This window comes from Nerophis lumbriciformis, linkage group LG09 (assembly GCF_033978685.3).
Source record: "Nerophis lumbriciformis linkage group LG09, RoL_Nlum_v2.1, whole genome shotgun sequence".
NCBI classification, from domain to species: Eukaryota; Metazoa; Chordata; class Actinopteri; order Syngnathiformes; family Syngnathidae; genus Nerophis; species Nerophis lumbriciformis.
Window position 1 is genome coordinate 50,339,280 of NC_084556.2, and position 19,314 is coordinate 50,358,593.

Sequence of the window (19,314 nt, forward strand, 5' to 3'; positions counted from 1 at the left end):
TTCACAACAAATTATACACCTGTTTAATGATACCACCTTAACATTTGACAAACAATTATACACCTATTTAATAATACCGCCTTAACATTTGACAAACAATTATACGCCTAATTAATAATACCGCCTTAACATTTGACAAACAATTATACGCCTATTTAATAATACCACCTTAACATTTCACAACCAATTATACACCTATTTAATAATACCATTTGACAAACAATTATACGTCTATTTAATAATACCGCCTTAACATTTGACAAACAATTATACGCCTATTTAATAATACTGCCTTAACATTTCACAACCAATTATACACCTGTTTAATAATACCACCTTAACATTTGACAAACAATTATACACCTATTTAATAATACCGCCTTAACATTTGACAAACAATTATACGCCTATTTAATGATACCGCCTTAACATTTGACAAACAATTATACGCCTATTTAATGATACCGCCTTAACATTTCACAACCAATTATACACCTATTTAATAATACCACTTTAACATTTCACAACCAATTATACACCTATTTAATAATACCACTTTAACATTTCACAACCAATTATACACCTATTTAATAATACCACCTTAACATTTGACAAACAATTATACACCTATTTAACAATACCGCCTTAACATTTGACAAACAATTATACGCCTATTTAATGATACCGCCTTAACATTTGACAAACAATTATACGCCTATTTAATGATACCGCCTTAACATTTCACAACCAATTATACACCTATTTAATAATACCACTTTAACATTTCACAACCAATTATACACCTATTTAATAATACCACTTTAACATTTCACAACCAATTATACACCTATTTAATAATACTGCCTTAACATTTCACAACCAATTATACACCTGTTTAATAATACCGCCTTAACATTTGACAAACAATTATACACCTATTTAATAATACCGCCTTAACATTTGACAAACAATTATACGCCTATTTAATGATACCGCCTTAACATTTGACAAACAATTATACGCCTATTTAATGATACCGCCTTAACATTTCACAACCAATTATACACCTATTTAATAATACCACTTTAACATTTCACAACCAATTATACACCTATTTAATAATACCACTTTAACATTTCACAACCAATTATACACCTATTTAATAATACCACCTTAACATTTGACAAACAATTATACACCTATTTAACAATACCGCCTTAACATTTGACAAACAATTATACGCCTATTTAATGATACCGTCTTAACATTTGACAAACAATTATACGCCTATTTAATAATACCGCCTTAACATTTCACAACCAATTATACACCTGTTTAATAATACCACCTTAACATTTGACAAACAATTATACACCTATTTAATAATACCGCCTTAACATTTGATAAACAATTATACACCTATTTAATAATACCGCCTTAACATTTGACAAACAATTATACACCTATTTAATAATACCACCTTAACATTTGACAACCAATTATACGCCTATTTAATAATACCACCTTAACATTTGACAACCAATTATACGCCTATTTAATAATACCGCCTTAACATTTGACGCCCAACCAATTATACACCAATAAACACCAAACACCTTCTCAGTGTATTTGATTGTTTGTTTTTTATTTAAACTTTTTTTTATGGTCATCAGCGAAGAAAAATCCATAAACGATCCATAAATACAAGCCAGAGGGTTCTAAGTGTGAGAAAAAATATAGCGGCTTATAGTTCGTAATTCACGGTATTTGGCTTAATATAAAAGTTTGTGTACATCACAACATGGTCAATGTGGCACAACAGAAGACTGCTTATCACTGATGTTTGTGTCGCTAAGTTTGGGTTACGTCATCCCCCGACTGTGTGTGTGTGTGTGTGTGTGTGTGTGTGTGTGTGTGTGTGTGTGTGTGTGTGTGTGTGTGTGTGTGTGTGTGTGTGTGTGTGTGTGTGTGTGTGTGACAGTGAAGAAAAACAGTGTAAAGGTTGCACTTCTATTTAATAACATTCTGTTGACACTTTGTTCTAGAGGAAAAGTCATTTAAGTTGCGTTCAAAACAGTTTTTTAAAACAAAACGTTCCTGCTGAATGAATGCTGCAGGCTCCATCTTGTAGACATGACAACACAACGTGTGTGTGTGTGTGTGTGTGTGTGTGTGAAGGGTCACTGTGTGGGCGGCTGTCATGAGCTGAGGGACAGCGCGGTAGACCAAAAACAGATTGGGAGAGAGGGCGTACTAACAAGGTACAAACAACCCAGCAGGCACAAGACATTGCTACAACGTTGATTATACATACATGTTGTTTTTTTTTTAAACTGATGTTGAAACAACGTTGCAGAGTAGTTGTGTTTGTAAATCGAGACAATGTTGATGTCCAACATTGGGAAATTATCAAACTTCAATGGTCCAATCAATGTCACAACCCAACATTGAATAAACGTCGTCAAAAAGCACCTTGTTTGAACGTTGTATTTAAGTTGTAGAATTCCGATTGGAAAATGACCAAAATTCAATGGTCAAATCAACATCAGAACCCAACATTGAATAAACGTCGTCAAAAAGCATGTTTTTTCGAAGTTGTTTTTGTGTTGTAGAATATTGGTTGGAAAATGACCTAAATTCAATGTTAAATCAATGTCAAAACCCAACATTGATTAAATATCGTCAAAAGCACATTGTTTCAACGTTGTATTTGTGTTATAGAATATTGGTTGGAAAATGACCAAAATTCAATGGTCAAATCAACGTCAGAACCCAACATTGATTAAACGTTGTCAAAAAACATGTTTCAACGTTGTATTTGTAGAATATTGTTTGGAAAATGACCCAAATTCAATGTTAAATCAACGTCAGAACCCGACATTGATTAAATATCGTCAGAAGCACGTTGTTTCAACGTTGTATTTGTGTTGTAGAATATTGGTTGGGAAAATGACCAAAATTCAATGGTCAAATCAACGTCAGAACCCAACATTGATTAAACGTCGTCAAAAAGCATGTTGTTTCAACGTTGTATTTGGGTTGTAGAATATCGGTTGGGAAATGATCAAATTTCAATGGTCAAATCAAAGCCAGAACCCGACATTGATTAAAAGTTGTCAAAAAGCATGTTGTTTCAACGTTGTTTTTGTTTTGTCGAATATTGGTTGGAAAATGACCAAACTTCAATGTTAAATCAACGTCAGAACCCAATATTGATTAAATATCGTCAAGAGCACGTTGTTTCAACGTTGTATTTGTGTTATAGAATATTGGTTGGGAAAATGACCAAAATTCAATGGTCAAATCAACGTCAGAACCCAACATTGAATAAATGTTGTCAAAAAGCATGTTGTTTCAACGTTGTATTTGTGTTGTAGAATATTGGTTGGGAAATTATCAAATTTCAATGGTCAAATGAACGTCACAAACTGACATGGAATAAACGTCGTCAAAAGCATGTTGTTTCAACGTTGTTTTTGTTTTGTCGAATATTTGTTGGAAAATGACCAAACTTCAATGTTAAATCAACGTCAGAACCCAATATTGATTAAATATCGTCAAGAGCACGTTGTTTCAACGTTGTATTTGTGTTATAGAATATTGGTTGGGAAAATGACCAAAATTCAATGGTCAAATCAACGTCAGAACCCAACATTGAATAAACGTTGTCAAAAAGCATGTTGTTTCAACGTTGTATTTGTGTTGTAGAATATTGGTTGGAAAATGACCAAACTTCAATGTTAAATCAACGTCAGAACCCAATATTGATTAAATATCGTCAAGAGCACGTTGTTTCAACGTTGTATTTGTGTTATAGAATATTGGTTAGGAAAATGACCAAAATTCAATGGTCAAATCAACGTCAGAACCCAATATTGAATAAATGTTGTCAAAAAGCATGTTGTTTCAACGTTGTATTTGTGTTGTAGAATATTGGTTGGGAAATTATCAAATTTCAATGGTCAAATGAACGTCACAAACTGACGTGGAATAAACGTCGTCAAAAGCATGTTGTTTCAACGTTGTATTTGTGTTTTAGAATATTGTTTGGAAAATGACCAAATTTCAATGGTCATATCAAAGTCAGAACCCAACATTGATTAAATGTCGTCAAAAAGCATGTTGTTTCAACGTTGTATTTGTGTTGTAGAATATTGGTTGGGAAAATGACCAAAATTCAATGGTCAAATCAACGTCAGAACCCAACATTCATTAAACGTCGTCAAAAAGGATGTTGTTTCAACGTTGTATTTGGGTTGTAGAATATTGCTTGGGAAAATGATTAAAATTCAATGGTCAAATAAACGTCAGAACCCAACATTGAATAAATGTCGTCAAAAAGCATGTTGTTTCATTGTTGTATTTGTGTTGTAGAATATTGGTTGGAAAATGACCAAATTTCAATGGTCAAATCAAGGTCAGAACCCAACATTGATTAAACGTTGTCAAATAACATGTTGTTTCAACGTTGTATTTGGGTTATAGAATATTGGTTGGGAAAATGACCAAAATTCAATGGTCAAATCAACGTCAGAACCCAACATTGAATAAATGTCGTCAAAAAGCATGTTGTTTCAACGTTGTATTTGTGTTGTAGAATATCGGTTGGGAAATGATCAAATTTCAATGGTCAAATGAACGTCACAAACTGACATTGAATAAACGTCATCAAAAGCATGTTTCATTGTTGTATTTGTGTTGTAGAATATTGGTTGGAAAATGACCAAATTTCAATGGTCTAATCAAAGTCAGAACCCGACATTGATTAAACGTCATCAAAAAGCATGTTTTTTCGAAGTTGTTTTTGTGTTGTAGAATATTGGTTGGAAAATGACCTAAATTCAATGTTAAATCAATGTCAAAACCCAACATTGATTAAATATCGTCAGAAGCACGTTGTTTCAACGTTGTATTTGTGTTGTAGAATATTGGTTGGGAAAATGACCAAAATTCAATGGTCAAATCAACGTCAGAACCCAACATTGATTAAACGTCGTCAAAAAGCATGTTGTCTCAACGTTGTATTTGGGTTGTAGAATATCGGTTGGGAAATGATCAAATTTCAATGGTCAAATCAAAGCCAGAACCCGACATTGATTAAAAGTTGTCAAAAAGCATGTTGTTTCAACGTTGTTTTTGTTTTGTCGAATATTGGTTGGAAAATGACCAAAATTCAATGTTAAATCAACGTCAGAACCCGACATTGATTAAACGTCATCAAAAAGCATGTTGTTTCAACGTTGTATTTGTGTTGTAGAATATTGGTTGGGAAAATGACCAAAATTCAAAGGTCAAATCAACGTCAGAAGCCAACATTGAATAAACAATGTCTAAAAGCATGTTGTTTCAATGTTGAAATTTGTGTTGTAGAATATTGGTTGGGAAATTATCACATTTCAATGGTCAAATGAACGTCAAAAAACTGACATTGAATAAACGTCGTCAAAAGCAAGTTGTTTTAACGTTGTATTTGTGTTATAGAATATTGGTTGGGAAAATGACCAAAATTCAATGGTCAAATCAACGTCAGAACCCAACATTGAATAAATGTCGTCAAAAAGCATGTTGTTTCAACGTTGTATTTGTGTTGTAGAATATCGGTTGGGAAATGATCAAATTTCAATGGTCAAATGAACGTCACAAACTGACATTGAATAAACGTCATCAAAAGCATGTTTCATTGTTGTATTTGTGTTGTAGAATATTGTTTGGAAAATGACCAAAATTCAATGGTCAAATCAAAGTCAGAACCCGACATTGATTAAACGTCATCAAAAAGTTTTTTCGAAGTTGTTTTTGTGTTGTAGAATATTGGTTGGAAAATGACCTAAATTCAATGTTAAATCAATGTCAAAACCCAACATTGATTAAATATCGTCAAAAGCACATTGTTTCAACGTTGTATTTGTGTTATAGAATATTGGTTGGAAAATGACCAAAATTCAATGGTCAAATCAACGTCAGAAGCCAACATTGATTAAACGTCGTCAAAAAACATGTTGTTTCAACGTTGTATTTGGGTTGTAGAATATTGTTTGGAAAATGACCAAAATTCAATGTTAAATCAACGTCAGAACCCGACATTGATTAAATATCGTCAGAAGCACGTTGTTTCAATGTTGTATTTGTGTTGTAGAATATTGGTTGGGAAAATGACCAAAATTCAATGGTCAAATCAATGTCAGAAGCCAACATTGATTAAACGTTGTCAAAAACATGTTTCAACTTTATGTGTGAGTTGCTCAACATCAGGACCTAATTCAACAAGTTCCTAAAGTTGTTTTAATGTCTTGTGCCTGATGGGAAACTTCTGGACATACACACACACACACACACACACACACACACACACACACACACACACACACACACACACACACACACACACACACACACACACACACACACACACACACACAGGGTTGTAAGAAAAGGGATGTTCTGATTGGCTCACAGACAGTGTCACGTGACTGCATGTCAAAGGTCTTGGCAGTCAAGTCAAAACAATGCTTTGAAGCAAAGAAGATGAACCTTGACCCCGGACAAACAATATCAAAACAGGTTAAAAACACTCCTGGTCCTCTTCATATTTTGTAACAGTCTTGCTGTCACCTCCTTGCATCCTAAGACCCCCCAGTGGGTGCTGTCGATACCGCCGATCATATCATTCTATTAGAACGTATCAAAACCCGTATTGGTATGTCAGACTTAGCCATTTCTTGGTTTAACTCTGATTTTAATGACAGTACGCAGTGTGTCTCCCATAACAATGTGACCTCGGACTATGTTAAGGTCACGTGCGGAGTTCCACAGGGTTCGGTTCTTGGCCCTGCACTCTTCAGCATCTACATGCTGCCGCTAGGTGACGTCATAAGCAAATACGCTGTTAGATTTCAATGTTATGCTGATGACAACCAAACACTTATACACCTATTTAATAATACCACCTTAACATTTGACAACCAAACACTTATACACCTATTTAATTATACAACCAAACAATTATACACCTATTTAATAATACCAAAATAATATTTGACAACCGATTATACACCTATTTAATGCTACCACCTTAACATTTGACAACCAAACACTTAGACACCTATTTAATAATACCACCTTAACATTTGACAACCAAATAATTATACACATATTTAATAATACCACCTTAACATTTGACAACCAAACAATTATACACTTATCTAATACCACCTTAACATTTGACAACCAAACAATTATACACCTATTAAATAATACCACCTCATCATTTGACAACCAAACACTTATAGACCTATTTAATAATACCACCTTAACATTTGACAACCAAACACTTATACACCTATTTAATAATACCACCTTAACATTTGACAACCAAACACTTATACACCTATTTAATAATACAACCAAACAATTATACACCTATTTTATAATACCAAAATAATATTTGACAACCGATTATACACCTATTTAATGCTACCACCTTAACATTTGACAACCAAACAACTATACTTATTTAATAATACCACCTTAACATTTGACAACCAAATAATTATACACCTATTTGATAATACCACCTTAACATTTGACAACCAAACAACTATACACTTATTTAATAATACCACCTTAACATTTGACAACCAAACACTTATACACCTATTTAATAATACAACCAAATAATTATACACCTATTTAATAATACCACCTTAACATTTGACAACCAAACAACTATACCCCTATTTAATAATACCACCTTAACATTTGACAACCAAACACTTATACACCTATTTAATTATACAACCAAACAATTATACACCTATTTAATAATACCAAAATAATATTTGACAACCGATTATACACCTATTTAATGCTACCACCTTAACATTTGACAACCAAACAACTATACTTATTTAATAATACCACCTTAACATTTGACAACCAAATACTTATACACCTATTTAATAATACCACCTTAACATTTGACAACCAAATAATTATACACATATTTAATAATACCACCTTAACATTTGACAACCAAACAATTATACACTTATCTAATACCACCTTAACATTTGACAACCAAACAACTATACACCTATTTAATAATATAACCAAAGAATTATACACCTATTTAATAGTACCACCTTAACATTTGACAACCAAACAACTATACACCTATTTAATAATATAACCAAAGAATTATACACATATTTAATAGTACCACCTTAACATTTGACAACCAAACAACTACTTATTTAATAATACCACCTTAACATTTGACAACCAAATAATTATACACCTATTTAATAATACCACCTTAACATTTGACAACCAAACAACTATACACCTATTTAGTAATACACTTATACACCTATTTAATAATACCACCTTAACATTTGACAACCAAATACTTATACACCTATTTAATAATACCACCTTAACATTTGACAACCAAATAATTATACACATATTTAATAATACCACCTTAACATTTGACAACCAAACAATTATACACTTATCTAATACCACCTTAACATTTGACAACCAAACAACTATACACCTATTTAATAATATAACCAAAGAATTATACACCTATTTAATAGTACCACCTTAACATTTGACAACCAAACAACTATACACCTATTTAATAATATAACCAAAGAATTATACACATATTTAATAGTACCACCTTAACATTTGACAACCAAACAACTACTTATTTAATAATACCACCTTAACATTTGACAACCAAATAATTATACACCTATTTAATAATACCACCTTAACATTTGACAACCAAACAACTATACACCTATTTAGTAATACACTTATACACCTATTTAATAATACCACCTTAACATTTGACAACCAAACACTTATACACCTATTTAATAATACCACCTTAACATTTGACAACCAAACAACTATACACTTATTTAGTAATACCACCTTAACATTTGACAACCAAACAACTATACACCTATTTAATAATATAACCAAAGAATTATACACCTATTTAATAATACCACCTTAACATTTGACAACCAAACAACTATACTTATTTAATAATACCACCTTAACATTTGACAACCAAATAATTATACACCTATTTAATAATACCACCTTAACATTTGACAACCAAACACTTATACACCTATTTAATAATACAACCAAATAATTATACACCTATTTAATAATACCACCTTAACATTTGACAACCAAACAACTATACACCTATTTAGTAATACCACCTTAACATTTGACAACCAAACACTTATACACCTATTTAATTATACAACCAAACAATTATACACCTATTTAATAATACCAAAATAATATTTGACAACCGATTATACACCTATTTAATGCTACCACCTTAACATTTGACAACCAAACACTTATACACCTATTTAATAATACCACCTTAACATTTGACAACCAAATAATTATACACATATTTAATAATACCACCTTAACATTTGACAACCAAACAATTATACACTTATCTAATACCACCTTAACATTTGACAACCAAACAATTATACACCTATTAAATAATACCACCTCATCATTTGACAACCAAACACTTATAGACCTATTTAATAATACCACCTTAACATTTGACAACCAAACACTTATACACCTATTTAATAATACCACCTTAACATTTGACAACCAAACACTTATACACCTATTTAATAATACAACCAAACAATTATACACCTATTTTATAATACCAAAATAATATTTGACAACCGATTATACACCTATTTAATGCTACCACCTTAACATTTGACAACCAAACAACTATACTTATTTAATAATACCACCTTAACATTTGACAACCAAATAATTATACACCTATTTGATAATACCACCTTAACATTTGACAACCAAACAACTATACACTTATTTAATAATACCACCTTAACATTTGACAACCAAACACGTATACACCTATTTAATAATACAACCAAATAATTATACACCTATTTAATAATACCACCTTAACATTTGACAACCAAACAACTATACCCCTATTTAATAATACCACCTTAACATTTGACAACCAAACACTTATACGCCTATTTAATTATACAACCAAACAATTATACACCTATTTAATAATACCAAAATAATATTTGACAACCGATTATACACCTATTTAATGCTACCACCTTAACATTTGACAACCAAACAACTATACTTATTTAATAATACCACCTTAACATTTGACAACCAAATACTTATACACCTATTTAATAATACCACCTTAACATTTGACAACAAAATAATTATACACATATTTAATAATACCACCTTAACATTTGACAACCAAACAATTATACACTTATCTAATAATACCACCTTAACATTTGACAACCAAACAATTATACACCTATTAAATAATACCACCTCATCATTTGACAACCAAACACTTATAGACCTATTTAATAATACCACCTTAACATTTGACAAACAAACAACTATACACCTATTTAATAATACCACCTTAACATTTGACAACCAAACACTTATACACATATTTAATAATACCACCTTAACATTTGACAACCAAACACTTATTATACACCTATTTAATAATACAACCAAATAATTATACACCTATTTTATAATTCCAAAATAATATTTGACAACAAATTATACATTTGACAACCAAACAACTATACTTATTTAATAATACCACCTTAACATTTGACAACCAAATACTTATACACCTATTTAATAATACCACCTTAACATTTGACAACCAAACACTTATACACTTATTTAATAATACCACCTTAACATTTGACAACCAAACAATTATACACTTATCTAATACCACCTTAACATTTGACAACCAAACACTTATACGCCTATTTAATTATACAACCAAACAATTATACACCTATTTAATAATACCAAAATAATATTTGACAACCGATTATACACCTATTTAATGCTACCACCTTAACATTTGACAACCAAACAACTATACTTATTTAATAATACCACCTTAACATTTGACAACCAAATACTTATACACCTATTTAATAATACCACCTTAACATTTGACAACCAAATAATTATACACATATTTAATAATACCACCTTAACATTTGACAACCAAATAATTATACACATATTTAATAATACCACCTTAACATTTGACAACCAAATAATTATACACATATTTAATAATACCACCTTAACATTTGACAACCAAACAATTATACACTTATCTAATAATACCACCTTAACATTTGACAACCAAACAATTATACACCTATTAAATAATACCACCTCATCATTTGACAACCAAACACTTATAGACCTATTTAATAATACCACCTTAACATTTGACAAACAAACAACTATACACCTATTTAATAATACCACCTTAACATTTGACAACCAAACACTTATACACATATTTAATAATACCACCTTAACATTTGACAACCAAACACTTATACACCTATTTAATAATACAACCAAATAATTATACACCTATTTTATAATACCAAAATAATATTTGACAACAAATTATACATTTGACAACCAAACAACTATACTTATTTAATAATACCACCTTAACATTTGACAACCAAATACTTATACACCTATTTAATAATACCACCTTAACATTTGACAACCAAATAATTATACACATATTTAATAATACCACCTTAACATTTGACAACCAAACAATTATACACTTATCTAATACCACCTTAACATTTGACAACCAAACACTTATACGCCTATTTAATTATACAACCAAACAATTATACACCTATTTAATAATACCAAAATAATATTTGACAACCGATTATACACCTATTTAATGCTACCACCTTAACATTTGACAACCAAACAACTATACTTATTTAATAATACCACCTTAACATTTGACAACCAAATACTTATACACCTATTTAATAATACCACCTTAACATTTGACAACAAAATAATTATACACATATTTAATAATACCACCTTAACATTTGACAACCAAATAATTATACACATATTTAATAATACCACCTTAACATTTGACAACCAAACAATTATACACTTATCTAATAATACCACCTTAACATTTGACAACCAAACAATTATACACCTATTAAATAATACCACCTCATCATTTGACAACCAAACACTTATAGACCTATTTAATAATACCACCTTAACATTTGACAAACAAACAACTATACACCTATTTAATAATACCACCTTAACATTTGACAACCAAACACTTATACACATATTTAATAATACCACCTTAACATTTGACAACCAAACACTTATACACCTATTTAATAATACAACCAAATAATTATACACCTATTTTATAATACCAAAATAATATTTGACAACAAATTATACATTTGACAACCAAACAACTATACTTATTTAATAATACCACCTTAACATTTGACAACCAAATACTTATACACCTATTTAATAATACCACCTTAACATTTGACAACCAAATAATTATACACATATTTAATAATACCACCTTAACATTTGACAACCAAACAATTATACACTTATCTAATACCACCTTAACATTTGACAACCAAACAATTATACACTTATCTAATAATACCACCTCATCATTTGACAACCAAACACTTATAGACCTATTTAATAATACCACCTTAACATTTGACAACCAAACAATTATACACCTATTAAATAATACCACCTCATCATTTGACAACCAAACACTTATAGACCTATTTAATAATACCACCTTAACATTTGACAACCAAACACTTATACACCTATTTAATGATACAACCAAACAATTATACACCTATTTTATAATACCAAAATAATATTTGACAACAAATTATACATTTGACAACCAAACAACTACACTTATTTAATAATACCACCTTAACATTTGACAACCAAATACTTATACACCTATTTAATAATACCACCTTAACATTTGACAACCAAATAATTATACACATATTTAATAATACCACCTTAACATTTGACAACCAAACAATTATACACTTATCTAATAATACCACCTTAACATTTGACAACCAAACAATTATACACCTATTAAATAATACCACCTCATCATTTGACAACCAAACACTTATAGACCTATTTAATAATACCACCTTAACATTTGACAAACAAACAACTATACACCTATTTAATAATACCACCTTAACATTTGACAACCAAACACTTATACACCTATTTAATGATACAACCAAACAATTATACACCTATTTTATAATACCAAAATAATATTTGACAACAAATTATACATTTGACAACCAAACAACTATACTTATTTAATAATACCACCTTAACATTTGACAACCAAATAATTATACACCTATTTAATAATACCACCTTAACATTTGACAACCAAACACTAATAGCCTATTTAATAATACCACCTTAACATTTGACAACCAAATAATTATACATGTATTTAATAATACCACCTTAACATTTGACAACCAAACACTTATACGCCTATTTAATACCACCTTAACATTTGACAACCAAATAATTATACACATATTTAATAATACCACCTTAACATTTGACAACCAAACAATTATTAGCTTATTTAATAATACCACCTTAACATTTGACAACCAAACAATTATACACTTATTTAATAATACCACCTTAACATTTGACAACCAAACAATTATACACTTATTTAATAATACCACCTTAACATTTGACAACCAAACAATTATACACTTATTTAATAATACCACCTTAACATTTGACAAACAAACAACTATACACCTATTTAATAATACCACTACATTCTTCCATAAAATAAATAAACAGCTTCTATATTACTTAAAAGAAAACTGGGTTTTGGTTAATAAAATTAATACATTTTCTGGACAGGACCCATTTAAAGATATATTTATATTTTTTTTAAATAAAAACATTTTTATTTTATTTATTTTTAATTGATTAAAAATCGCGACTAATTCGAAAATCGAAAAAAAAATTTAAACACCCCACTCTGTGTTTTTTTTATTTTTTATCTATGCACTCTCACACTCACATAAATTACCAGTTGAAGAGAGAGTGAAGAATGAGGTGTGTGCAGGGGCGCCGAAAAGGGGGGGTAAAGGAGACGGATTCTAGGGGCCCATGATGGAGGGGGTACCAGAGAGGCCCCTAATGATGATGAAATTATAATACAAAAAAAATAATGACACTGTGTTGGGGGCCCTGTAAAGATTCTTTTCATGGGGCCCAAAATCCCTAGCGGCGCCCCTGGGTGTGTGTCTGTGTGTCTAGTTAACTTTCAGTTTCAATCCCTGCCGAGGTTTTACCAAACCAAGGAGGACAAAAGCATGAGAGACGGGCGACCATTTTAGAGACTGCTTCGACCTTTAGATAGCTCGGTTCATTCCCTCACAGCACTGCTATTTCTATTTCTACTTAAATTGTTCAACTTCAATTCTAGAAGAAAAAGATCTGGGCGGACTCTCAGGTGGGGCTGGGGGGGGGTGAGGTAGGCCCTAATATGATATTACACTATTGCCATATGCATTAGATCAGTGATAAATATTCAAACACAGTGTTACTGTTCAAACTCTGTGTGGTAGTGATGGGTCCGGCAACACCGATGCATCGGCGCATGCGTCGAGCTCATAGAGCAAAACCCTGTGTCGGTGCGTGTACCGCTTTTAGAAAGTCACGTGACCGATCATGAGCTGTTTTGGTCACGTGACCGATACGCGAACTGACGCCTCCTCTGTGCCCTGTGAGCGTGTCTTTTCTACAACCGGAGAAATAATAACTAAGAGAAATCGTCTAAAATGTAATACGTCGGAAAAACTTTTTTTTTTTTAATAAAAATGTGTAAAAAAATAAAATAAAATAAATTCCCAGTCCACAATCATCCACAACACGTTCTCTTAGATGTCCATGTTATGATACATGTTCACATTATTTATTGACTGTATCTAAAAAAGATACAAATATATTTTTATTTAAATGAAGATATGAAATAATCCTAAATGAAATACAATGACTTGGTTTATATTATTGTATATACTAGGGCAGTGGTCACCAACACGGTGCCCGTGGTCACCAGGTCGCCCGTAAGGACCAGATGAGTCACCCGCTGGCCTGTTCTAAAAATAGCTCAAAGAGCAGCACTTACCAGTGAGCTGCCTCTATTTTTTAAATGTCATTTATTTATTAGCAAGCTGGTCTCGCTTTGCTCGACATTTTTAATTCTAAAAGAGACAAAACTCAAATAGAATTTGAAAATCCAAGAAAATATTTTAAAGACTTGTTCTTCACTTGGAATAAGCGGTAGAAAATGAATGGATGGATGGATGGGTCTTCACTTGTTTAAATAAATTCATTTATTTTTTACTTTGCTTCTTATTACTTTTAGAAATACAATTTTAGAGAACAAATATAACCTTAAAAATGATTTTAGGATTTTTAAACAAATATACCTTTTTACCTTTTAAATTTCTTCCTCTTCTTTCCTGACAATTTAAATAAATGTTCAAGTAAATTTATTTTTTTTTCATTGTAAAGAATAATAAATATTTTAGCTTCTGTTTTTTCGACGAAGAATATTTGTGAAATATTTCTTCAAACTTACTATGATTAAAATTCAAAAAAATTATTCTGGCAAATCTAGAAAATCTGTAGAATCAAATTTAAATCTTATTTCAAAGTATTTTGAATTTATTTTAAAATTTTTGTTCTGGAAAATCTAGAAGAAATACTGATTTGTCTTTGTTAGAAATATAGCTTGGTCCAATTTGTTAAATATTCTGACAAAGTGCAGATTGGATTTTAACCAATTTAAAACATGTCATCAAAATTCTAAAATTTATCTTAATCAGGAAAAATTACTAATGATGTTTCATAAATTATTTTTTTTAATTTTTTCAAAAAGATTCAAATTAGCTAGTTTTTCTCTTCTTTTTGTCGGTTGAATTTTGAATTTTAAAGAGTCGAAATTGAAGATAAAGTATGTTTCAAAATTTTATTTGATTTTTTTTTCGTGTTTTCTCCTCTTTTAAACCGTTCAATTAAGTGTTTTTTTCATCATTTATTCTCTACAAAAAACCTTCCGTAAAAGGAAAAAAAAAATGTACGACGGAATGACAGACAGAAATACCCATTTTTTATATATATATATATAAATGTATTTATTTAGCTATTCTTGTTTGAATCACACTTACGTGTAACTTACAAATGACAATATATTTATTTATTTAAGTGTGTATCAAACTGGTAGCCCTTCGCATTAATCAGTACCCAAGAAGTAGTTTTTGGTTTCAAAAAGGTTGGTGACCCCTGTACTAGGGCATAAAATCAGTGTCAGTTGAGTCGGTCCATAGGTTGCCTGTAGGGATTTTTAATGTCCAGCAGATGTCAGTATTTAGTGACACAGTATCGACACAGTATCAATACAGTTTTGCAATGTGTCGAAACGCTTCATGACGCCTCATCAACCCATCACTACTGTGTGGAAATATCAAATATACTTGTTGAATAGAACCTCTGCTTTGTTTTTAACGAATACTTAGGTGTACTACGCTACTGTACTTTAATGTTGGTGGGACTTGAAGTGTTTTCTGAGGTGGTTACTTGGTGACAAAAGTTTGACAAACGGTGATTTAGGTTTTTTTTCAAACACATTTTAAGTCCGCAGATATTTAAGTAGTTCACAAAAATGTTATAAAATATGATGACATCATTTTTGTTGCATGATCAGATAATATTAAAGTTTTAAAACAGGCACTAATTGCATGTTTTCCTTCAAAAATCGAAAGAAGGGATATATTTAGTGAGAAAGATGACACCTGTTCGAGTGCGACTGCATGGTCACGTGCTTTTAATGCAGATTAGTTTCCGGGGTTTTTTTTCGGCGCAGGCGCACACGCTCGTCACTTATCTTGAACTTATTTCCTATTCAAAGCTTGTGCACGAGGCCGCCCGGCGATTGGCTGACGCGAACGCGCACGCTGTATAAAAGCGGCTCCGCGCTCGCGCACTGCACGCCCCCTCCCCATACTCCGAGCGCGGACATGAACACGCATGCGCCGGCCGTGCTCCTGCTTCTCTGGCTCTCCGCGTGCGGACACCTGCGCGGCTCGGACATGCGCGACGTCACGGACGACAGACACGCGGCTGACGCGAAACGTCGCCTCTCCCCGCAGAGCACAGGTGGGTGGTCGAACGTGACGTCACTGCGACAACTCAACTGCTCCCATGTTTTTGTACCCCACTCCCACCAGCGGACATCCAGACCTGCCTGGTGAGTTCAAACGACGTGGGCTGTGGGACTTTTCAGTGCTTCAGCAACAACTCGTGCGAGATCCACGGGCTGCATCACATCTGCGTCACGCTGCTGCACCACGCGGGACACTACGACTCACAGGTGGGCTCAGAGATGACTTGATTACCGTGAGTGCCGTCACCTGGTCGTCGTGTTGACACTCGTGTTGAGGTCACGTGCGGAGTTCCACAGGGTTCGGTTCTTGGCCCTGCACTCTTCAGCATCTACATGCTGCCGCTAGGTGACGTCATACGCAAATACGCTGTTAGCTTTCGCTGTTATGCTGATGACACCTATTTAATAATACCACCTTAACATTTGACAACCAAATATACTTATTTAATAATACCACCTTAACATTTGACAACCAAATATACTTATTTAATACCACCTTAACATTTGACAACCAAATATACTTATTTAATACCACCTTATCATTTGACAACCGATTATATTTATTTAATAATACCACCTTAACATTTGACAACCAAACTATTATATACCTATTTAATACCGCCTTAACATTTGACAACCGATTATATTTATTTAATACCACCTTAACATTTGACAACCAATTATACACTTATTTACATTTGACGACCAATTGTACACCTATTTAATAATACCACCTTAACATTTGACAACCTATTATATACTTATTTAATACCACCTTAACATTTGACAACTAATTATACACCTTAACATTTGACCAAACAATTACATACCTATTGATACCGCCTTAACATTTGACAACCAATTATACACTTATTTAATAATACCACCTTAACATTTGACAACTATTTAATACCACCTTAACATTTGACAACTAAACAATTGTACACCTATTTAATAATACCGCCTTAACATTTGACAACCTATTGTATACCTATTTAACACCACCTTAACATTTGACAACCGATTATATTTATTTAATACCACCTTAACATTTGACAACTAATTATACACCTTAACATTTGACAACCAAACAATTACATACCTATTGATACCGCCTTAACATTTGACAACCAATTATATTTATTAAATACCACCTTAACATTTGAAAACCAATTATATTTATTAAATACCACCTTAACATTTGAAAACCATTATACACTTATTTAATACCACCTTAACATTTGACAACCAATTATATTTATTAAATACCACCTTAACATTTGAAAACCATTATACACTTATTTAATACCACCTTAACATTTGACGACCAAACAATTATACACCTATTTAATACTACCTTAACGTTTGACAACCAATTATATTTATTAAATAATACCACCTTAACATTTGAAAACCATTATACACCTATTTAATACCGCCTTAACATTTGATAACCAATTATATTTATTAAATACCACCTTAACATTTGACAACCAAACAATTATACACCTATTTAATAATACCACCTTAACATTTGACCAATTATACACCTATTTAATAATACCACCTTAACATTTGATAACCAATTATATTTATTAAATACCACCTTAACATTTGACAACCAAACAATTATACACCTATTTAATAATACCACCTTAACATTTGACCAATTATACACCTATTTAATAATACCATTTTAACATTTGACAACCAATTATTCACCTATTGATACCACCTTAACATTTGACAACCAATTATACACTTATTTAATAATACCACCTTAACATTTGACAACCAATTATACATTTATTTAATAATACCACCTTAACATTTGACAACCAATTATACCCTTATTTAATAATACCACCTTAACATTTGACAACCAATTACATACCTATTTAATAATACCACCTTAACATTTGACAACCAATTATACACTTATTTAATAATACCACCTTAACATTTGACAACCAATTATACATTTATTTAATAATACCACCTTAACATTTGACAACCAATTATACCCTTAATTAATAATACCACCTTAACATTTGACAACCAATTACATACCTATTTAATAATACCACCTT

General features: G+C 31.4%; 1 protein-coding gene across 1 annotated transcript in view; it reads left to right on the plus strand.

Moving 5' to 3' along the window:
- The window catches only part of LOC133607268 (uncharacterized), a 33,959-nt gene that overhangs the window by 11,465 nt on the left and 3,180 nt on the right, over positions 1–19,314 (plus strand). Inside the window, exons 5-6 of the mRNA XM_072913865.1 lie at positions 16,925–17,217; positions 17,289–17,431. Of these exons, the coding sequence (XP_072769966.1) occupies positions 16,925–17,217; positions 17,289–17,431 (436 nt within the window). The remainder of the gene's footprint in view (positions 1–16,924; positions 17,218–17,288; positions 17,432–19,314) is intronic.